Raw genomic sequence first — 24,322 nt, forward strand, 5'->3', positions numbered from 1 at the left:
TCAGTCTCCTGAGTAGCGGGGACTACAGGCATTCACCATCACACCTGGCTAATTTTTTTATTTTTTGTAGAGACAGGGTTTGGCTAATGCCGCCCAGGCTAGTCTTCAACTCCTGGATGCAAGCAATCCTTCCACCTTGGCCTCCCAAAATGCTGGGATCACAGGCGTGAGCCACTGCACCAGACCATGAAAGTTTGAAAGAAGTAGTCTTATAGATAGTTATGAAGAGTTGGAAGTTTCTGAGGAAAGAAAGCCTTGTTGCTGAAGGTAAGAGGACATTGCTGCTGGATTTGAGGTTTTCTCTGGGAGCTCCTACTGGTCTATGATACTCACTGGGCTTCTCACGTAAGCCAAGCACATAAGTTCAGCTAAATTTTCTCTAAAAGATTCATCCATATGCCATTTGCATCTGACTTCCAAACCAAATAGATTTATAAACATTGAGAGCAGCTTTAGTCAAGTATTGGAACCTGGTGGTTTATACCATGAATCTTTCTGAATAGTTTCTCCTCGTGTCTTCTCCATGTATTTAACATTATCAATCAACAGCAGTCTGACATCAAGAGTGTTCAAATCCATTCATTTGCATCAGGCTGGGCACCAAGTGGATAGACAGAGGTTGCTGGGACTTCATCTTTATTGGTCACCTGGCTGATACCAACTTTGCTGAGGCTGGCAAGCTCCACACCAGGCTTGCAAAATCTCCACCTGCTGACGAAAGCACTAATGGATGGATCTGCTGAGCTTTCAAGCTGTCGGACAAACCTGCTCCTCCTTGTCTAAGTGCCAGCAGATTTAGAAATGCCTCTGACAGTCATTCCCCAAACTTGAGCACCTTAAATTTTTTTTAACCCACCTTCTGTACACACACACATACACACACACACACACACATACACACACACACACATACACACACACACAATTTTTAAAGGGTAGTGTTTTTTTTTTCTTATCAAAAGTAATATCTGTAGGCAAAACATTCAGAAAACAGAAAAGTATAAAGGAAAACATAAAAATCACCATAATCTCTCTATCCAAAGATAAACATGAGCTCTGTTCATATTTTGGTAAATTTCTTCCAGGTCATGTTTATTACAAATGTGGAATTATGCAGCAGAGACAGCTTTGCTATTCTTTGTCAGTTAACATTCTTGTTAAATAAGTTAAAAGGGGGAATCATTTCTCCTTTCCTACTCTGCTCATATCCGTGAAGGCAAATAGCTCTTCCATAGTGTCAATTCCTACTGGTGGATCATGGCCTTCGTTATATACTGGAAACAGCATTTGGTAAGAGAATTATCTGGTGTTCCAGCTGCCTTGTGCTGAGACTGCTGTTGGATTCAGTAAAGAATGGTTCTGTCCGAGGTAGGGATTAGTTAAGGTAGGTAGAATTTGCTGATTCTCACTCTCACAATATTCTTGGGGATCAGGTGTTGTGCCAAACTCCTATTAATCTCAATAGGGAAGGTACCAGGTTCAAGAGGTCAAAGAAGAGACAAAGAGCCGGCAAATGAGACACGGGGTTTTATTAGGGGGTTACATACAGGGGAGAGAGTCCGGCGGTGGCAGGCTGGACAACATAACCACATAGCCCAGTGGCAGTGGGTTGGGCAGGAAAACTGCAGCTGCCTGCAAACAGCATGAAGTTTTTATAGCATTTCCACTTAACACCCTCCCTGTGACGACCTCCACCTGGCAACCTTCATTTAACCCAAAACTCAGGGCCTCCATGTATAGCCTGTGTTCCATGGAACGTGCCAGGGGTTCAGATGTTTATCATAGATAAGGAACGAACTTCCAGGTTAGCTACTTGGGTTCCCTAGATTGGAACACACATTTAGATGCATCTGCCATCCAGGGTCATTCTCACAGTATGCTTAAATCATTGCTACCAGGTGTGTTTACCCTACATAAGACTATCCCAGGTTTAGGATAGCAGCCTCAACTACTTAAGAAGGCCACCTTTGTGTTCGTAAGATAATCTGCATATTGTCATAATATTTGCTTAACTAACTACATAATCCACCCTCAGGACATTTTCATATTAAATGCCCATTATTTCTTAAACTTGCCCTTTTCTTCTCACGTGTCAATAGACATTGATTCTCATGAGGCAATTCTTTCAACAAGCACTTATTGAACACTGACAGTGCTAGACTTTTCAGAATACTGATGGTCAGGCCCTTCCCTGAGAGATGATTTTAGACTAAGGATGCATGGTTTGGGGAGCCTATGAGCAATGGTTCTCATACCTGTTACACATTAGCATCACCTGGAAAGCTTTTGCAAAGGCCGGGGCCCAGGATGCACCCAGACCAGGTGATTGACTGTTTCTAAGGATGGGACTTAGGCCTGTAGTTTTCAAAGCTCCCCAAGTGATTTTAATGTGCAGCACGGGTTGAGAACCAGTGCCAGAAAACAATGATTCTCATCAAATTGGCTGCATATGAGAATCATCCAGGGACATTTTTAAAATAAATTAAACAACCTGGGCCCCACCCCAGAACAAATGAGTCAGAATCTTTGGAAGAGGGATCTGGGCAACTGTATGTTTTCCACAGCTCCTTCATGTAATCCGATACATGGCAAGTATTGAGAATCATTGCTACAGGCAATCTAGTGAATGAGAAAATCTGGAGTTGAACCCATTTCTGGCTCTTTAGCTTTGCAAGGCACGCATAGCTGTAGGATGAAGAGTTACCTCTGAGCGGCCGTGTTGGGTAATGGTAACAGCAGGGCTGAGAACCTGAAGGCATGGGTCAAGTCTTGGCTTTGCCATATAACATTTGCTCTGCAATGTCGCACAAATCACAGAACTTCTCTGGGTTGGGAGTCCTGTCTACCTGTCTAAAAATCCAGTGCTCTTTCTGCCATACCTACTGTTTTTAGACTTTTTTCCTACCTTAATTGATATTTTACTTTTTTTTTGTGATCAGTAAATAGACCTAATGATTCATTTGTATATAGTTCTTTTATTTTTTCCAAACCTCCAAGTAGTATTTATCCCAGATTCCAAACTCTCCTGTGGCCTGAAAAATATTTAGTCTATTGGAAACATTCAGCAAGCTCTTTACAAAAATGACTGCAGTATCTTCAACACATTTTAGTTGCACTCATAGTTTGTTCCAGTCGTGTGCAAGTTTAATGTACAATTCTATATCACGTAATGGAACATCTTTAACAACAAAACCTCCCCGTGCCCAAGGTCATGGACAGGAGAAGAAGGGAATGAATTTCTACTTTATGCATATTCTAGGGAACAATACTGTGGCTATCATTTACCCTTTTGAGCACTCTTGATTTTGGTCATTTATAATAGAACATGAGAAACAGTGATAGTGAATACAAATGAGTACTAACCGAATTCCTAGGCTGCTAGCAGAAAATAAAATTTAAAGTCCCTTGCCACACTCACAAAGGTGGCAATAACTATATATAAGAAAAAGACTATAAACTTATAGAAAAGATAAATTCTGGCTTCTAAACAAATTACAAAATAGATTTTGCCTTTAGCCTTGAGTGTGACACAGAAAAATGTAAGCCTGTAGACCTAGTTGCCAAAAGACACTTATCCTCCTCAGCCCAGGTATGAATTTCAAGTTTGACCTGAGCCAGTTTGATCTTCAAGTTTTCTCCAAGTTTGTCCATGAACTCAAACATATTCAAGTAGTCAGAACATTGCGCACTGGGTAAACCTTTAATGCAAGCAGCCAAGTCCTCGGTCATGAAACCAGCCTCAATTGTCTCAATACAGACTTCTTCCAAAGCATTTGCAAAGAAGGCAAGCTCTTTATTGCTATCAATCTTTGCCCTGAGGGCCAACCCTCTGGTCCAGGCAAAAATGGAAGAAATGGGATTGGTGGACGTGTCCTGGCCTTTCTGGGACATGTGGTAGTGACGGGTTACAGTCCAGTGGGCAGCCTCTGCTTCTACTGTCTTGCCATGTGGACACACCAGCACACTGGTCATCATGCCAAGAGAGACATACCCTTGAGCCACAGAGTCTGACTGCATGTCACCATCATAGTTTTTACAGGCCCAGATGAAGCCTCCTTCTGATTTCATAGCTTGGACCACCATGTCATCGATGAGCCTATGCTCATACAAGATCTTTTGGGCTTCAAATTGGGACTTGTACTGCTTGTCATATATCTCCTAAAAGATGTCTTTAAAACGTCCATCATATTTCTTCAAAACAGTATTTTAGTGCTCAGATACAAAGACCAACCCTTAGAGCCATTTGGAAGGAACTGTGTGCAAAATCTTTAATTGACTTATCTTGATTATACATCCCCATGGCAACACTATCATCCTCTTCCAAGTTATGTACCAGGTATGTCACCTTTTGGGTGCTGTCACTCAGTGTGTAGGTTAGCTCTACTTTTCCAGGCCCAGGAACAACAAAATAAGTTGCTCTGTATTGATCCCCATAAGCATGACGACCTACAATGGTGGGTTTTACCCATCCACTCACAAGCCGGGGGATATTTTTGCAGATAATGGCTTCTCTGAAGACTGTGCCACCCAGAATAATATTTTGGATGGTGCCATTTGGCGATTTCCACATTTGTTTCAACTTGAACTCCTCAACTCTTTTCTCATCAGGGATGATAGTGGCATACTTGACACCAATGTTATACTTTTTTATAGCTTCTGCAGCATCTGTGGTGACCTGGTGGTTGGTGGTATCACGATTCTCTATGCCTAAATCATAGCTATGTAGATCCAGTTCCACATAGGGAAAAATGAGTTTCTCTTGAATCAATTCCCAAATGATTTGTGTCATTTCATCTCCTTGAATCTCTACCACAAAACTGCCACTGATTTGTTTAGATATTTTGACTTTAATAACCTTTGAAACTGAATCAATTTTTTAAAATTATTTTTTATTTTTTTTGAGACGGAGTTTTGCTCTTGTTGCCCAGGCTAGAGTGCAATGGCATGATCTCAGCTCACTGCAAACCTCCACCTCCAGGGGTTCAAGTGATTCTCCTGCCTCAGCCTCCCAAGTAGCTGAGATTGCAGGCATGCGCCACCACGCCTGGCTAACTTTGCATTTTTGGTAGAGACGGGGTTTCTCCATGTTGGTCAGGCTGGTCTCAAACTCCTGACCTCAGGTGGTCTGCCCACCTCAGCCTTCCAAAGTGCTGGAATTACAGGTGAGAACCACCATGCCCTGCCAACAGTGAATCAATTTCTTATCACCCCAATTCCTTCCAGTCTTGCAGACTTAACTGAATGTAGTTTATCTCCTGCCGGGATGATATGCTGACGAGGACCTGGGGCGCCACAGCTGCTCACATACTCAGACTCACACACACAGGCTAGCAATCCCAAACTGGACTCCCGCTGCCTTGGTTTCTGACACAGCCTCTGCAGAAACCCTGTATATAGTTTTTAACGGCGAGTACTGAAAATATAAAAAGCTATGCAACTGTAATTCTTTTCCAAACAGTTATTCTATTGACTTTTAGCTTACAATTTGGAGACAAATTTTTTTTTTAGAAAGAGGTTTTCAAATGCCATTATCTTAAAACATTGAAAATTTGTTTGGTCTAAAATTTGACTAATTCACGATTTAATATAGATACTACATGCTCAAACCTGTCCAATCTTTCACAACACATTGATAAAATTATTAGGAAAAATTGGATTACCAGGAACGAAGGTGCCACGGAGGACACTGAAGTCCATCAGGGAACCGAGATCAGGGAATAGTTTTATAAATAATTTTAGTAAAAGACAAGGGAACAAAGCTAAGCAGTATAAAATGTTTACAAGTTAATTGCATGATCACGACTTGAAATTGCCATTTGATTGTGCTACTTTTTTTTTTTTTTTTTTTTTTTTTTTTGAAACAGGGTTTCCCTCTGTGGCCCAGGCTGGAATGCAGCGACCTGGTGCATCTCAGCTCACTGCAACCTCTGTGTCCCGGGCTCGGGTGATTCTCTTGAGTAGCTGGGACTATAGGCATGCACCACCATGCCCGGCTAATTTTTCTATTTTTAGTAGAGACAGGATTTCTCTTTGCTGCCCAGGCTGGTCCCAAACCCCTGGGCTCAAGTGATCCACCAGCCTCGGCCTCCCAAAGGTCTGGGATTAGAGACACGCACCACCATACCCAGTCTGATCGTGCTTCTCGTTATGGGAAGTTGGAAACTGCCAGCACAGCTTCCACCACCTCCCCTCCCACATCCGCAGACTATAGTCAATATCTCCCTTAATTTGATTTCCACTTATTCTATGAATAGCTAAATTGAAAAATGTATGATGTATATAGAAAAATATACAACCAGGGTGGGGAAGGGGCGTTAAATAAAAGAAAAAGAAATCTAACGCCAGGCCATGACCTTATTTCTTTAAAAAAGTATTTACACTTATCCAAAACAATTTTTTTTAAGGGATGGGGTAGGTTTCCTGCTTCTTACAAGTGTGTTTCTAGAACTACTAAAAACTTGCATTTAAAAAATAGTTTGTAAAATGGCTCTTCTGGCTTCTGCAAGAATGCAATGCTGAGATAATCGAGGGTACTCGGTTGAGGATACTCACCAGATTTGCCTGCTTTCTCTCCTGCTTCACCAAAGTCTGGCCTCTTCTGGTTTTAGCATCTTCATTTTCTGCAGGTGAGTCTGATTTCGTAGTTTTGCTCCTCCTTTCCCTTTTGTTTACACTTTCTCACTTTTATTGTCTGCATATTTTAAAATCAGTTCCAGCATCTGCAGGAGCAGGTTTGGATACCATCCTGCCAGTCTCTCCATGACTGTTTCTTGAACTGAACTGCTCCTTTTCCCCGGCTTCCTGGCAGAGGCAGTGTTCCAGGATGGCACTGCGAGGGGCTCTGCAGAGCTGCACTGGCTGCAATTCTTACCACCCCTAAGCTGCTGGGACCCTTAAAACTTCTTAAAAGCATCAAAACTCCTTTTTACTTGTGCAACCTTGCACAGAATCCTGATATTTCATAGGGATAGAGCTGTACCTGTCCCTGTTAAAGTGGGAGTAAGTACATTTCTGTGGAATGCTCATACCCTCGACCTGAAAATTCCACCAGTCATCGTGATGCTGACAGATTTTTTACCTCTGAATATGATAAATGATTAAGAATACTTTGGGGGATTTTCTTTTCATAAAGATAAATTACCAGTCACTTCTCCCAATTCTTTTATTTTTTATTTTATTAATCTAATTTTACAGAGATGGAGTCTCACTGCGTTGCCCAGGCTGGCCTCAAACTCCTGAGCTCAAGGAAGCCTCCCACCTTGACCTCCCAAAGTGCTGGGATTATAGAAATGAGCCACTATGCCCAAGCTCCCAATTCTCAAAGTTGGAGACAACAGGGGGAAAAGGCGACATTGATGGTGAGGAGCTTGGGAACCAATAGCCCTCATGTTCCTGTCTGCTCATGTCAGTGAGGGAGGGGATCCTTGGTGGAATGCCTCACGTGAGAGGCAGGAGTCAAAATCTGACGGGGTAAGAACACAGGACCCCGGCGGGCCCACGGTGTATTGACCTCCTTTATCCATAAAGGGTGAGGTGGAAAGTGAGAGGAAGGAGCATTTCCTCCTGAGAGAATAGGGTTGTGACAGAGCCATATTGGACCTGGTCATCCCTGACGGTCCATCAGGTACTGCATAAGACCAACAGAAAGTACTCACTGAGCCATCCCTATTAGGTGACCCGTGACCTTGATTAATGACCACTAATCTGTGTTCATTGTTTACCAGCAGGTTAATAAGCCTTTAGTAATACCAGAGAAGAAAACAATTAGGAAAGTACAGGCTAGATGACTGTATGACCTGCAGAGAGCCTAGACTTTTATCTGGCCCATCAGTTTGGGCTCTATACTAAGTGTAGCCCAATATTTCCTTTAATAATTATGTAGGATTAACGTCTCATCTCCCTTGGTAGCTCCAAATACTTGACTTATGATTAGGCTCTCTTTCTCTTCATTGCTAGAATTCTATCCATCACCACTCTTGTTAAAGAAAAAATATCTTAATATATATATATATATATAGTATAGTACTATATATATATAGTTATATACAGTTTGAAATTGCTTATGTTTTTATAGAGATTCAATTGCCAGGCGAAATATATTTGAATTTCTAGATAGCAGCTGGCGTGGTGGGTCACGCCTGTATCCAAGCACTTTGGGAGTGCAAATTGGGAGGATCCTTGAGTCCAGGAGTTTTGAGACCAGACTGGGCAATATTGGCAAATTAGCTATCTCTACAAAAATACAAAAATTAGCAGATGTGCTGGCAGGCACCTGTAGTCCCCAGCTCCTTGGGAGGCTAGAGTAGGGAGGGATACACCTGAGCTCAGAGATTTGAGGCTGCAGTGAGCTGTGTTGCTGGCCAGTGCACTCCTTGGGTGACAGAGTGAGACCCCTATCTCAAAACAAAACAAAACAAAACAAGAACAAAACAAAACAACAAAACAATGTTATGTAGGCATTTTGAGTGAACTAAAAGTGCGATCCGTATAGAAATATAGTACAGATCATTAAGTACAGAGTGGGATGAATTTTCTCAACTCATCAAACACAACCATCGTCCCAGGTCAAGAAACAAACATTACTGTCATCCCAGAAGTCCCCTATTTGGAACCTTTCAGTCACTCCCACCCAATTGTAATCCATTATCCTAATTCTTGCTTCTTCTTCTTTTTTTTTTTTTTTTTTGAGGCAGAGTCTCACTCTAGTCAACCAGACTGGAGTGCAGTTGGTTCGGATCTTGGCTCACTGCACCCTCCGCCTCCCAGGTTCAAGTTGATTTCTTGTGCCTCAGTCTCTTAGAGTAGCTGGAATTACAGGTGCATACCACCACACCTGGCTAATTTTGTATTTTAGTAGAGACGGGGTTTCTTTTTTTTTTTTTTTTTTGAGATGGAGTCTCGCTCTGTCGCCCAGGCTGGAGTGCAGTGGCCGGATCTCAGCTCACTGCAAGCTCCGCCTCCCAGGTTCACGCCATTCTCCTGCCTCAGCCTCCCGAGTAGCTGGGACTACAGGCGCCCGCCACTTCGCCCAGCGAGTTTTTTGCATTTTTTAGTAGAGACGGGGTTTCACTGTGTTTGCCAGGATGGTCTCGATCTCCTGACCTTGTGATCCGCCCGTCTCGGCCTCCCAAAGTGCTGGGATTACAGGCTTGAGCCACCGCGCCCGGCCGAGACGGGGTTTCACCATGTTGGGCAGGCTGGTCTCAAACTCCTGGCCTCAAGTAATCCGCCTGCCTTGGCCTCCCAAAATGCTGGGATTACAGGCGTGAGCCATTGTGCCTGGCCACCACTACCCTAATTCTAACACCATATATTAATATTATCTATTTTTGAATGTTTCCTTTTCAAGTTAACCAGTTTAAGTTTGTTCCTGTGGACACAAAGCCTTCCTGTTAGTATTTTTATCTCAATTATAAGGATAAAGAATGCTACTTTTTTCATCTTTTCTCTTAGTGCCTTAGAGTGGTTGGACCAGCTTGATATAAAGCTGTAGAGCTCAAAGGCTAAAACATCTTTCCCACAGATGCTGTCAGTCTATTTGTTTAATCATTTGACTGAGAGGCGCTGTGAACATCTCTTTGGTAGCTGGTGCATTTTAGTGCATTTGTGGATCCGATTCAAGCCATATATATTTGCATATTTTACTTTTATGCACATGTGGAATGTGCACATACACACACACAGAGCTCCTGTTTTTCCTGCATTGATTTCTCCTTTCCTATTTCTACCCTCAGTAGACATCCTTCTCTACCCCACGCTATCCTTGCCTTGGGCTCCTCATACAAACCTTGCTCAACAAATCCCACTCTACAGAATCAGTCACCCCTGTACACACTGCCTTAAAATGATTGACTATTTAACATTCAAAAGGCGCACACAACCATGGAGAATCCCCTTTCACTTCTACTTTTGATGTAAAGACCATAAGAAATCCAGGTTTGGAAGGGGAAACCGTGTAGTTAAAGCAACTGGTAGAATGTGTGGCTTTTCATTATCTGCCTGAAGTTCCATTCTGAGGTTTTCCTGAATGAGGATGGAATGTCTGTGTTTATACATCTTTTTCTTTTTAAAATATGTCTCAGGCTGGAGTGCAGTGGCTATTCACAAGTGCAATCATAGTGCACTATAGCCTCAAACTCCTGGGCTCAGGCAATCCTCCCACTTCAGCCTCCCGAGTAGCTGGGCCTACAGGCAGACACCACTGCTTGTGGTTCTGTGTTGAGACATTTGTTTGCTGAAGTGACAGGCACCCTGTTTATGAGCTCATTCATTCATTCTTTCACTCATTCATTCATTCATTCATTCATTCAACACATCTTTCCTGAGTCCTATTATGTGCCTGACATTGTTTGAGAGGCTGAACTTCTCGAGGGAGAGATCTGTTCTTCAGACCAGAGAGAAATTTGGAAGCCCAAATAGAGAACAGTATTTATAGATCTGACCTTTAGACTACAAGAGGCACCTAATTCCTTAAAATAGTATATTGCTGCTTTTCATTATGCCATGCACGTGATAAGGGCTCTGTATATATTTTGGGATGAGGGCAATAGTATTGTACATGTTTCTCTGAAATAAACTGGTAGAACTCTGGACTGTTTAGACGGAAATGAATACAGATCATTATTACTTTTTAAATCAAGTCTAATTTCTTAGTTAAGTCACCACAACGTATTTGCAGTTGTTTGTGTATGGGCCTGTTTCTTTCTTGGAATAATACTCACTCCTTTTTAAGCTGTCGCCTTTCCTGTTAGTTCTACTATGATGGTGAGCATCATATTCTACCTTTGTATGTTGCCTTTCATTTTTAAGGCTTATGGCAGAAGGGTCTGAGGCACCCTTAAGGAAGCATTAAGTAGATGTATGAACAAAATACTACATATCCTTTTTGTGTTATGCAATAAATCATATAGTGCTTGCTTCAGATGATTTCTTCCAGGTTCACTCAGCAACATTCTCTACCCAGACTATATAGCCTTGACTTTCAATAAAAAACAAATATGAGGCCAGGTGTGGTGGCTCATGTCTGTAATCCCAGCACTTTGGGAGGCCGAGGTGGGAGAATCACCTGAGGCCAGGAGTTTGATACGGGCCTGGCCAACACGGTGAAACCCCGTCTCTACTAAAAATACAAAAATTAGCTGGGTGTGGTGGCACATGCCTGTAATCTCAGCCACTTGGGTGGGTGAGGCACAAGAATCACTTGGACCCAGGAAGCAGAGGTTGCAGTGAGCCAAGACCACTCCAGGGTGGTGCGTGGGTGACAAAGTGAGACCACGTTTCAAAAAAAACAAAAAACAAAAAAAAACCAAAGATGAGTTACCAAAAAAGTTTTAACAAAGGGCACAGCGAGGAGAAAGTCCTCTTCTTTTCATGGCCAGCATTCTGTTTCCAGTTGATAGTTTGCATATAGCCAGCTTTGACTGAACTCACCCCTGTTAGTGCAAATTTCTCTGAGATCTAAACTGGGAAGAGGAAAGAGACATTAAAAGTGAACTCTCTGAGTTGTGTTTAAATTCATCACACTGAACCCATGACTGTTAATCCCATTCACAGCCGTAGTAATTATATTGCATAATCAGTGAGGGGAAACCCTCCCCCTTTTGTATTCTTATTGAATAGAGAAGACAGATACATGTCAGAGCTCTGCCCTAAACTAAGATTACTTCCTGCAAAAGAATTCTGGACTCAGAAGGGAAGCATGATCCTTTACAAGTGAGCTCAGCTTGTGCACTCTCAGCTCAGGGATAGCAACCTCATAGATCAGTGATTCCTAGTCTGTAGGACATGGATTCCTGATGGGACATTTAAAATCGTGGGATTGCAAGCATTATCTATAGACTACATACACAATATTTTACACCTACACGTACTATTCAAAAACATGGGGATGTGTAATTCTAATCAATAAAATACGAATTTGCTCAAAGGCATTGCTAAATTCATGACAGTTTTAAAAATAATACTAATAATACATAGTGTTTCCTCCATTGGTTATTGTCAGAAGATTTTCTTTGCTTAGAAGCATATTCGCAGTTTTGGATAACAATATGGTCCTCGTAATTTAGAAGTTTGGGGTCACTGTTTGGGAGTGCTGGTGATCTGTGTTTAACTCATGGATGACTTCCTCCTAGCTCTATAAAATATTGAGGTGTTGACATCCCAAACTTGTTATAAATGGAACATACATATGAATCCTACTCTGCACAAGGCACAATATTCTTGATTTCATATTTTCCTAACTCCCTTTGTCTCACGGCATTTACAAATCTTTTTTTTTTTTTCTTTTTTGAGATAGAGTCTTACTCTGTCACCAGGCTGGAGTGCAGTGGTGCGATCTCGGCTCACTGCAACCTCTGCCTCCCGGGTTCCAGCGATTCTCCTCCCTCAGCCTCCCAAGTAGTTGGGACTACAGGTGCGCACCACCATGCCCAGCTAATTTTTTTGTACTTTTAGTAGAGATGGGGTTTCACCATGTTGGCCAGGATGGTCTTGATCTCTTGACCTTGTGATCCGCCTGCCTTGGCCTCCCAACGTGCTGGGATTATAGTTGTGAGCCACCGCGCCTGGCCCAGCATTTACAAATCTAACTGAAGAAATATAAAATAAGTGCACACAAGTTACATAACGAGTTAAGAAATGCAAGGAGAAAACATATAGTACAGGAACAATTGCCAAATGCCGTGAACTCAGAGACAGCAGAGAGGGGAAGGTAGAGAGAGAGAGGGAGAGGAAGGTAAGTAGTATGGTGAGAGGAAGTGTGTTCCCAGGGCGGACATCAGAGCAGATTTTTATAGACTCTCATTCCTGACTCTGCTGATTGCCACGCAAGTAACCATGGATAGATAACCTGACCCCACTAAGCCTCTGTTTTATCATCAGTAAAATCAAGATTATAATTATAATACCTCTCATATTGTGTTATTGTGAAGGTAATTTATGACAAAATATATTAAATGCTTCATACTATAGCTAGTGTATAATATGTGCAAACTAAATGGCAGCTGGTATTTATTCTATTAGACTGTAAATCCCTCCAGGATGGGAAGTATGACTAACTTATTTTTGCTTCCATAGAATCTAGCACAGTGCTTGACTCATAAGTACTCAATAAAAGGAAAACATTTGCTGAATGTTTTGAATGTAATGAAGGGAAGGATAAATGGATAGATGGTGGGATGAATTTTTTTTTAAATGAACTATGGGCTTTGGTGACATGAAAGGGTGTCATGGAGAGCAAAAGGCGAATCTAACCGTGCATGGAGAAGAGAGAAGGGCACTGCAGTGGGAGAGGGCAAGAACCAAAGCACAGAGGCAGGAAGGCACCTGGGATTGGGTATTGGGATTCGGCTGTGGAGGGAGTGGCCTGCCAGGCTGGGGAGTATATATCTTTCATACTCTATGTGAAAATTCATATATTCTATGGTCTAACCTTCCATCCTTGGGTATACCAACAAGAAAAACCAGGAGACATATATAAAGATGTTCAGAGCAGACCTTTTGTAATAGCAAAATGTATAAATCAACCAACTGTCCATCAACAGCAGAAAAGATAAATCCAATGTAATACATTCATACAATGGAAAGTTATTAAATCATTAAACAGCAGATGGTCTTATAGTGACATGCAACAAAGTGAATGAATCTGAAAAATATAATAGTGAGAAAGTTAAAGCTGGGCACAGTGGCTCATGCCTGTAATCCACTTTGGGAGGCCGAGGCAGGCAGATCACTTGAGGTCAGGAGTTTGAGACCAGCCTGGCCAACGTAATTAAAACTGACTCTACTAAAAATACAGAAATTAGCTGAATGTGGTGGCGGGTGCCTGTAATCCCAGCTTCTCAGGAGGTTGAGGCATGAGAATCACTTGAATCCAGGAGGTAGAGGTTGCAGTGAGCTGAGATAGCACCACTGCACTCCAGCCTGGGCGACAGAGAAAGACCCTATTTCAAAAACAAACAAACAAAAAAAGCAAGTTAAGTCCAAGAATTACATACATTAAGCTCCGTTCACAATGTTAAAAACAACTAAAACGAAACAACAAAGTTTTCCAGAATAGGTATATTTATGATAAAACTAGAAAACACACATATACTTAACAGGAAGTGAATAGTAAGCCGAAAACTCAATATCCTGGAGAGTTCGCTGAGCTGAGCAGATGGATGTAAATTACACTCATTTTGGGTGGTGAGCTGGTGGATGTTCTTTATCTTGTTTTACAAATAGGGTGATGGGGAATGCAGGGACGATGAGGAGTGTGTCATGAGCCGTGACGTATGATTAATCCAGTTCTGCACATCTGAGTGGAGTAGGGGTTGTGGGAAACCGTCGCAGGTCTTGTGGGACACAGACAGATCTGATGACTTTTCAGATAGAATTGCAGGCTGAGTAGGCAGAGGAATGGAGTAGATATATTATTAGAGTTTGTCATCCAGGGCCTGGCAGGATAATCAGTGTCATGAAGGACAGCACTCCTGCCTGGAGGAATTTTCAGCTTATTCCAGACCAAACAACAATGGAGACACTGAGTCTGAGTTAAACATTACAGCCATAGAGTCTATTGTTTTTATTTTTCTAGTGATAAAGTTATTGTAACTCAAATGTCTTTATTTTATTTTTTCTATCAAGAAAGTTATGGCAGAGATGAAAATTTGGAAAATAAAGAAAAGGATAAAAGAGAAAATGTTATTCCAATACCCAGAGATCATCACTGTCAATCTTTTGGTGCGTTTGCCTCCTGCGGACTGGGATTAGATAAGAACCACTAACTACCCACCCATTGTATATTTTCTGACCAAGGCAACCTAGCAAAACTGTTCAGAGCTTGGTTCTTTGGAGTGAGAAGAACTGAATTTGAATCCCAGCTTTGCACTAACCAGCTCATGGCAAGTCAATAGCCTTCCCTGAACCCCAGCTGGGTCACGGCACTAGTGGGGTTTGAGGATTAACCAAGATGAAACGTGGTGCAATTAGCATTTACAGCGTCTGGCACAGTCAGCCTTCAATGAGAGTTGTGATTTATTATTAAGATGATGTGCCTGGCTTGGGGCAGTGAGGTTCATTTAGTTAAAAGATGGGCAACTCCAAAAAACACCCAAACAGCGGAAGGGATTCTAAGGTTGTGAAGGTGGAAAGGGCTATGTTATGTTTGATTTGAAGACAACCTGATGGGTGACTTCCAATATGTGAAGAATGAAGACTGTCTCAGAGGATTTGAGAGCTCAGAAGATAAGCTTAATCCTGCTCTTTCAGCATAATAGAAAGTTTATTTATCCTCCTCCAGTGAGAAAAAAAATACCTTCAACATGTGAAGAGGAAGGGGCAGTGGAGAAAATGACGGGGACAAGCAGTATCATCTTCTGAGCGTTTGTCTTGGCTACAGCAACTCTCTGAGAATAATACTATACTCCATTTCTCCTGCACTGGGCACTGAACAAGAGGTGTATCTAGGTTGAACGCCTCCAAATTTACGTTCTAAAGTGATGGATCATCCTCGCTACTGAAGGTTTTATAAAAGGTACAAAGGATCAAGCGGCTTTGGGCTTCTCAACAGCACCTCTGCAAACAGCAGATAATGGAGCAATGCTTCCAATACTCTGAGGGACCATTCTTTCCAAACTTAAATTTGACATCTGGCCAGATGATCAGTGAAGTTTGTAGTGGAATAAAGACACTTTCAAACACACAGATTCTCAAAAACTTTACCTCCCATGTCAGTGGAAGTTGCGTGCCACCCCAGTGCAGGAGTAAACCAAGAAAGCAAAAGACACTGGACCCAGGAAAGAGAGGATCCAACCAACACGCAGCAGGCAGAGGGGATGATGGTGAAGGAGACCCCACCTCAGCAGCTGAGAAGCAGGTCAGGTCTGGAGAGCAACTAGTTCAGATTGGAGCCAGCCAGAAGGTGCCAGGAAAGATTGCTTCAAGCAATGAAATTGATAGAATAACTGATATGAATATAGTGAGAAAATCTTTACTCAGCTAGGGGAGAGTGTAAGGATAAATTAATAATGGTAACAGACTACTAAGCAAAAGGGGGGAAAAATAGACAGTTCTTAACACTGGGTGATTGGGAAATTGTAATGAAAGAGAGAGTTAAGGCCGGGCGCGGTGGTTCAGGCCTGTAATCCCAGCCCTGTGGGAGGCCAAGGTGGGTGGATCACCTGAGGTTAGGAGTTCAAGACCAGCCTGGCCAACATGGTAAAACCCCATCTCTACTAAAAATACAAAAAATAAATAAATAAATAAATAAATAAATTAGCCTGGCGTGGTTGCACGTGCCTGTAATCCCAGATACTAGGGAGGCTGAGGCAGGAGAGTCGCTTGAACCTGGGAGGTGGAGGTTGCAGTGAGCCAAGATCGTGTCATTGCACTCCAGCCTGGGCAACAAGAGCGAGATTCTGTCTCAAAAAAAAGAAAAAAAAAGGAAAAGTTTATAGTAATTTTACTACTTAAAAACAACATAGCAGTGTTATTTATAACAGCTAAAAAGTGGAAGCAATCCAAATGTCCATCAACTGATGACTGGTAAACAAAATGTGGTATATTCATACAGTGAAATGTTAGCCTTAAAAAGGAGAGAAATTCTGACACGTGATATAACAAGGATCAACCTTGAGGACGTTATGCTAAGTGAAATGAGCCGGACACAAAAGCACAAATACTATGTGATTCCACATTCATATGAGGTCCCTGGAGTAGTCAAATATATAGAGACAGAAAGTAGAATGGCTTACCAGGGGTGGTTGAAGTTGGGGAATGGGGAGTTTGTGGTTTTTGTTTTTGAGACAGGGTCTCACTCTGTCACCCAGGCTGGAGTGTAGTCACGGCTCCCTGCAACCACCGCCTCCGAGGCTTAAGTGATCCTCCCACCTCAGCCTCCCAAGTAGCCAGGACTGCAGGTGCACACCTGTATTTCTGTAGAGACAGGGTTTTGCCGTGTCATCCAGGCTGGTCTCGAAATCCTGAGCTCAAGTGATTTGCCCGCCTCAGCCTCCCAAAGTGCTGAGATTACAGGTGTGTGCCATCGTGTCTAGCTGGGAGTTCATGTTTAATGGGGACAGCTTCTATTTGAGATGACAAAAAAGTTCTAGAAGTGGATCATGGTGATGATTGCACAACAATGTGAATGTACTTAAGATCACTGAACTGTACACTTAAAAATGATTAAAAAGATAAATTGTATGTTATTTATATTTTACTACAATAAAATATCTGTGAAGAAAACCCCAAAACACCCTGTAGGGTGCTGTTAAAATGAATTGAATTACAATTATTTTTCTCATAGTGATATCAGATTTTAAAGACTGAGATATTAGTGAGATCCCAATACCTCAATTTGGTAAGGAAAAGGAAATTACCTTTCCCCAACAAAATCACATATCTTTATTTTTAAAATCTGTGATTAGAAAGGCATACCCTAACAAATAATCCTGTATATCTATCTTCCAGTGATAACCCCTATGCCTCAAGATCACTTTATCTGTCTCTTCTAACATATAATTTTCAGTGTAAAAAAAGTCTGACCATACTACATATATGGTTTAAAAATTGCTTTTTAAACAACTTTACAATATATTTTGCCTTCTTTCCACATCTATGTTTATATAAACACACTCATTTTGTAACATTTTAATAACTCTGGGATCAAGATATATTTTATATTAATGTAAGTTCCTTTTCTAAAGACAAGTCCCTCTGTAGTTAGAGGTTTTCAAAAGCCTTCTTTGTATATTTTCTATTGTCTTAGAGACATATGAAATATTGATTTTTGTTTTAAGAACACAGGAATTCCAATTTTAGATCATGAGATTATTTTTTCCTTAGTAAAGCAAAATAAAAACTTGTTTAGAGATGACGGTGACGTTTCTTCTGTGTGCCTTGGTGGAAAAGGACTTGGAGTTGCTTTGGTCATTTCCACCTGAAGCCAAACTGCTAAGCAGTTAAAACTCAAGGAGCCGTCGGACAGGTTTAACGAGAGTGAAGTGTGCAGCTCCACACCCACCTTTGCAAGACAGAACTGCTTCACGGGTTTGTTGAAACTGCTGTGGAACTGTGCTATAACTTTTTCCTATATTGGAAATGCTTCTGTCTCAAGCCAGCATGGTTTAAATGTTTCAGATTAAAATTCTGCAAATTAGTAAAAAATGCACAAATTGAATCAGGTTAAATCTGCTGTCACGTATATTAACTTATTATTGGAGAAGAAACAATCGCTGGGGCTGTTCTCCTGATCTGCATGACTTTTTCCTGAATCCAGCTGTTGCTGAAGGGAAGCTTTCTCATTTGGAGGTTAATTTATTAAATTGCGAGGAGCTGGTTAAAGAAAGTAGAAGTAGCTCGGTTTTCTTCGAGTTTCCTAAGTATGAATGGCTGGTGAATTTCTCAAAGTTTCAGGGGGAAACTCTCCTGTTTCTGACATTCGCAGCCCGCCCTTCATTGAGGGCTAAGAAAGGATTGCTGGAAAGATTCTACAAGGAATTGTCTGCATCCCACAGGACTGGATTGTTTTCCTAAACACCATTTGGTGGTGGTTGTAACTCCCGCCACTGAGTGATTACCACTGCCTCACCCCGTCCTGTTTCCCATCTATAGTGAATGCTATTTGCCGTTGACGTGAAAAGTTCTAGGACAAGGGTGGGTCACTCGCATGGAAAGCTCCAGGACCGGCTGGGTGTGGTGGCTCATGCCTGTAGTTCCAGCACGTAGGTGGTATCGCCTGAGCTCGGGAGTTTGAGACCAGTCAGGACAACATGGCAAAACCCTGTCTCAAAAAAGAAAAAAAAAAAAAAAAAAAAGCTCCAGGATCTGTACCTTGTCACTTTCAGAGCCTTTTTAAAAAATCAAATGCCACCAGAAAATATTATGCACCTTTAAGAGCAATGCTAACAAGACATTTACACAAGGTTGGAAAATGCTCATGATACTATGTTCCATTAAGAAGGTGAGGCCGGGCGCGGTGGCTCACACCTGTAATCCCAGCACTTTGGGAGGCTGAGGCAGGTGGATCACCTGAGGTCAGGAGTTTGAGAGCAGCCTGGACAATATAGTGAAACTCCGTCTCTACTAAAAATACAAAAATTAGCCGGGAGTGGTGGCGGGAGCCTATAGTCCCAGCCACTTTGGGAGGCTGAGGCAGAAGAATCGCTTGAACCTGGGAGGGGGAGGTTGCAGTGAGCTGAGATCACACCACTGCACTCCAGCCAGGGTGACAGAGCGATACTCTGCCTCAAAAAAAAAAAAAAAAAAGCTGAATAGAAACTTGTATATAACCTGACATTTGTCGGTTTGGTAAAAACTTCATTAGGGGAAAAAACTGGAAGGAACCTTCCAAAAATATCTAGCACGATCACCTTGTCTGGTTGGTAATTTTCGTTGCTTCTCTCCATTCCCTTCTGCCTTTTCTGAGTATTTTACAGCAAATACATACACTTTTATAAGCAGAAGGAAAAAAAATCCTAACTTTGGGTACATCCTTCTAAACAAGCCTATTAATTGATTTGCTGAGTGAGCTCTCAGCTCCAATCTGGGATTTCCCTTTACAGACTTGGGCCTTGGCAAGTAATGCAGGTTCTTTCTCATGGCCTGACTTTTCTTGGCCGGTGTAGGATAAGGTAGGATAAGATGAGGAGTTTTAATAGGGTTTCTTCCCTGTGATCTTACCAAGCTTCTGACAGCCTTCGACCAAAAAAAAAAAAAAGAAAAACAAAAATAACAAAACAAAACCCAAAACAAAAATCCAAACTTTTTTGAAACCCTAGATGAGAAGAGTCAGTTGAAACTAAAGATGATTTCCCCAGCTCCTGCTCTATTTAAATTTCCACAAAGTTAAGTACCCTCCCCAGCAAAACGAAAATCACTGCAAACAGAAAACTCCCCTGTTCCTGAAGGACACTTAAACCAAGTAAACCAAAGATAGTTTGGGGTTGGTGTATATATTTTACAAACATTTTCCTATTTTTGAAATGGGCTTTGTCAAACAGCTTTCTTCAATGACAGCTTTAAATCATTTCAACAATTTTAATTAGGAGAGATCAATCTTATTTTTGTGATAATTCAGATCCTAGATTCATTATTTCTGGAGGATTCTAATTTATTCAGACAAATGGAAGAGAAAAGAAGGAGTAAAATATACATATACATTTTATTATTAAGATTTTAATTGTCTGCCATTTTAATAGGCATTTTCTTTTCCTTCACATTATGTTTCCAATCCTAGCTTCTACCTGTAATTTTGATTTATTAATTATCTAGTTTTTATTAAAATACTACTCCTTGGCCGGACACTGTGGCTCATGCCTATAATCCCAGCACTTTGGGAGGCCAAGGTTGGTGGATTGCTCGGCCCAGGAGTTCCAGACCAGCTTGGGCAACATGGTGAAACCCTGTATCTACAAAAATACAAAAATTAGTCCAGTGTGGTGGTATGCGCCTATAGTCTCAGCTACTGGGGAGGCTGAGGCAGGAGGATCACTTGAGCTCAGAAGGCAGAGATTGTAGCGAGCCAAGATCGTGTCACTGCACTCCAGCCTGGGTGACAGAGTGAGACTGTCTCAAACAAAACAAAACAAAAACCCCAAAACTACTCCTCTGTAAGGCAGAACAGTTATTTTAACTCATGAGCTATAAATCTTCTTGTGACAAAGAGATATCATTTACTAACACAAAGGTATAGAGAGTTCCCATGGGATTTTGAGCAAGTAAACGATTCTTCTTAATCTCACTGAAATCAAAGTGTCTGTTTTCTTTTAAAAATCTGCTCTGGATATGACTGATTCCTCTTTCCTAACTGCAAGGTCATTTCTAAGGTCAGCCAGAGAGAAAGTTGCCTGTCAGTGATCTGTTTCTATCAGCACAAGAGGAGCTATCTATGAGTGGCAGGGAAAAAATAGCTGACCTTAGGTCAGCCAGTGAAGACTCTGCCAGACTTTGAATTCTGATTTTTTAAACCAAGTTGTAGGAAAACAAGCTACTTTTAAACCTCTTTGCTGTGCTTCCAAAATTCTATAAATATACCTTCATTACAGCATACTTAATGTTGTGTTGTAGTTATTTGTTTTACTACTGCAGACTTTGATATCCTGCAGAAAAAGAGTCATGCCTTATTCATCTTCATGTGTCTAGCATTGAATCTGTTGTGTAACGTCGTAGATGTTCAATAGCTGCTTTTTCAATGAATGCATGTTAAATGTCTCCAAGAGGGAGGTTTACTGATTTACACGTGGGATAAAGACAGGAACATTAACAGTTGAAATTTCACATCCAGCAAAGAACTTTTGGCTTAACAGGTGGTACCTTAGGAACTTTATATGTTTCACAGTGTTCAAGAATGTGCACGTATTTTATCTCATTTGACCTCACTGTGGATTTGGAAGGTTGGCAGAACAAGTGTTATTTCCATTATAACGCATGAAGAAATTGAGCTCTTGTCCAAGTAAATTGTAGCGCTAAGATGGTAACTATGGGCAAGTTACCCTAGCTCTTCATTGTGTGATGAGCCAGCCTATATAACTGATGTATGTGCGTGCATGTGCATGTGTGTGTGTTGAGGTGTGGGGTTTCCATCTGTCCGGCATGTCAATCTATTTATTTTATCCTCTTATCTTTCTTTATCACCCTTAGAGAAAGATAAATGAGAGCAGGCAAGTTTGGTAGCTGGAAGCCATTCGTGTTCTTCGGGATGCCTGGAGAAGCCCAGGAAGCAGTAAGGTGGGTGAGGAAGCAACGCAGCCAGAGGTGTGATTGGTGATGTGGGCTCTTCACCTCCTCCTCTGTTTTGCCTGCAAATTGAACAGTTTTATGAGTCTGGGTGGTGTTTGGGTCTGTGTGGATCCTGGTTCCTATGACCCAAAGGGGCCCCTTGGCTAAGAAGAGCTTTTGTTACCACTGGGGGGTGGTTTATAGATTTTTTTAAAAGGATAATTCTACCGTGCAATTGTGTGGCCTTTTTATTACACATTAGAGAAGAATAATCCCAGATTTGTTTTTTTTGTTTTTGTTTTTTTTTGAGACGGAGTCTTGATCTGTCACCCAGGCTGGAGTACAATGACACTATCTCTGCTCAATACAATCTCCACCTCCCGGATGCAAGTGATACTCGTGTCTCAGCCTCCCAAGTAGCTGGGATTACAGGCGCCTGCCACCACATCCAGCTAATTTTTGTATTTTTAGTAGAGATGGGGTTGCATCATGTTGGCCAGGCTGGTCTCGAACTCCTGACCTCAGGTGATCCGCCCGCCTTGGCCTCCCAAAGTGCTGGGATTACAGGTGTGAGCCACCACACGGGCCCCTGAATTTCTTAAATCAAAGTTTTACTATAACACGTTTAAGGTAGTGACTGGACCCTAATTATCTTTGTATGTTGTAGAGTATTTCCATATCCTAGGTTATAACTATTTGCTGAACTAATGAGATGCACAGAGGGAAAGCATCCTAAATGAAATTTTGTACCTTATGCACTTCCCTCCACGCATGTACTTCTCTCCTCCACCAATGGATATTATGGGCTGTTTGTGCAGAGGCTGACTTCCAGCCATTGACTCTGTTTGAGAAAAACCACTGTCTTGTCTATACATCAGTGTTTGTACAGGTTGAGCATCCCTAATCTGAAAATCTGAAATCCAAAATGCTCCCAAATCCAAACTTTCTGAGCACTGACATGATGACCACAAGTGGCGAATTCCACACCTGACCTCATGTGATGCCTTGTAGTCAAAATGCAGACAAAACTTTGTTTCATGCACAAAATGATCTAAAATATTGTATAAAATTCCCTTCAGGCTATGTGTATAAGGTATATAGAAAACATTAATAACTTTCCTTTTTAGGCTTGAGTTCCATCCCCAAAGATCTTTCATTACATCTATGCAAATATTCCAAAAATCCGAGAAAATCCAGAATCCAAAATATTTCTGGTCCCAAGCATTTTGGATAAGGGGTACTCAATCTGCATAATCATTTAAACACTTGCCCACTTTGCTTTTATTAAAGATTCGAGGAAATTGAGACTACGATGCAAATTATTGGTTGCGCTAACAGTGATAAACTTTCATCTCATTATATGTGTTTACTCCTTGAATTTAAGACGTTCAGCTGTAAAAAGAAAAAGAACAAGACATTTTGTCAAAAATTATGCCTTAAAGGGTCAAGGTGTCATGAGAAATGCTATAATATGACAAATTTTAGAAAGTCTCGCCGACTCTCTTTACAACATGAAAATGTAGTTTTTTATTTTTGTTTTCAGTTCATAAACATTTTGGAAACGCATTGTATCAGAAGGTAATTAGCAGCATTGTTTGGAAAGATGAAAAATTTATTAGAAAGATCTTTAAGTGGCTTTTACTAAAGCGTCATTGAACAGTTTTCCATATTATAGAAACAGCTTTTCATGGATGGTGTGACTGGGTCTGTATCCAAACCTGGTTCGGTTCGTGGAGCCTACGGTGTAGTTAACACTCAGCCTCTTCACTGGGAGTGGCTCTGGAGCAAGTCGCTGGAATGTTCAAGCTCCGCGTCACTCATCGGTACCAAGCTGGTCTCTGTCTAGGGTTCTTTGCCACCCTCAGGCTCAAGTCCAGGAGGCCTCCGCCGCTGACTTGGGTGAACAGCTCTGAGTTCCGGAGAGGGTTGGGTCTGCGGAGAAGGGCGCGAGAGACAAGCATCCGCAAGGTTCTGGTACAAACTTTGGAAACTGGACCTGGAGTTGAAATCTTTACTCCTCGTTTAAAAAGAGCATCCAAAAGGGAAAAGATAAAATAAATGGGAACTTATATTTTTATGTTATCCCATGAAAAAATAGCTGTAGTGTTTTCCTCTTTATGCCAAAGAGATTAATATTTACGGTGAAGACTTTTCCAGGAAGTCGTGGTTTTCTGTAAAAAAAAAAGGTTTTACACATCAGAAATCGGACTTCTGAGGCAATTTCCTGAATACCTGGAATAAAACAAAACAGAACAAGCCCCCAAACAAAACTCTATCATCTAAAACGTTCCCTCCTCACTGTGGTTCTAGTCAATGCGTGGTAGGTAGCGTTTCCAGCGATGAACAAAAGTAAATATTTGACCAGTAACTCTCCAATCGAGAGGCCCCTCCATTCCAGCTATCTCCGCCCGGGGACCAAGGAAATCCTCAAAAGCCAGGCCAAGCATTCCCCGCCCGAGCGGCCCCAGCGCAGAGGACAGCGGCCCCCGCAAGCGCAAGTCCTCCCCGCAGTGGCCGCGCCCAGGGCGCTCGGGTCGCGGGGACCCCGCCTCGCCCGGCGTTACTCAGGCCTCGGTGGCGCAGGGCGGAGCCGCGGGCGGCGGGCGCGGGCGCAGGTGGGGAGGGG

The 24,322-nt window shown here is 41.8% G+C and overlaps 1 protein-coding gene and 1 pseudogene across 4 annotated transcripts in view; both read right to left on the reverse strand.

Moving 5' to 3' along the window:
* Positions 1-3,492: 3,492 nt before the first annotated feature.
* Positions 3,493-6,761, reverse strand: LOC108534338 (isocitrate dehydrogenase [NADP] cytoplasmic pseudogene; annotated as a pseudogene).
* Positions 6,762-23,046: 16,285 nt separating this feature from the next.
* LOC108534319 (uncharacterized) overlaps positions 23,047-24,322 on the reverse strand; it is a 3,173-nt gene continuing 1,897 nt past the window's right edge. Inside the window, exons 2-3 of one of the 4 annotated variants that reach the window (XR_001886938.1) lie at positions 23,415-23,867; positions 23,047-23,088 (exon numbers count right to left, since the gene is read on the reverse strand). Coding sequence is in view for 2 of the 4 variants with exons in the window: in XM_017879615.1 (XP_017735104.1) it covers positions 23,826-23,867 (42 nt within the window). In the remaining 2 variants the exon portion in view is untranslated. Of the gene's footprint in view, positions 23,089-23,287; positions 23,868-23,995; positions 24,308-24,322 lie in introns of those variants that run through there. The other 3 variants (XR_001886939.1, XM_017879616.1, XM_017879615.1) reach the window with 3 other exon arrangements.

The sequence above is a fragment of the Rhinopithecus bieti genome, unplaced genomic scaffold (genome assembly GCF_001698545.2).
Source record: "Rhinopithecus bieti isolate Rb0 unplaced genomic scaffold, ASM169854v2 scaffold_10612, whole genome shotgun sequence".
Classification (NCBI taxonomy): Eukaryota; Metazoa; Chordata; class Mammalia; order Primates; family Cercopithecidae; genus Rhinopithecus; species Rhinopithecus bieti.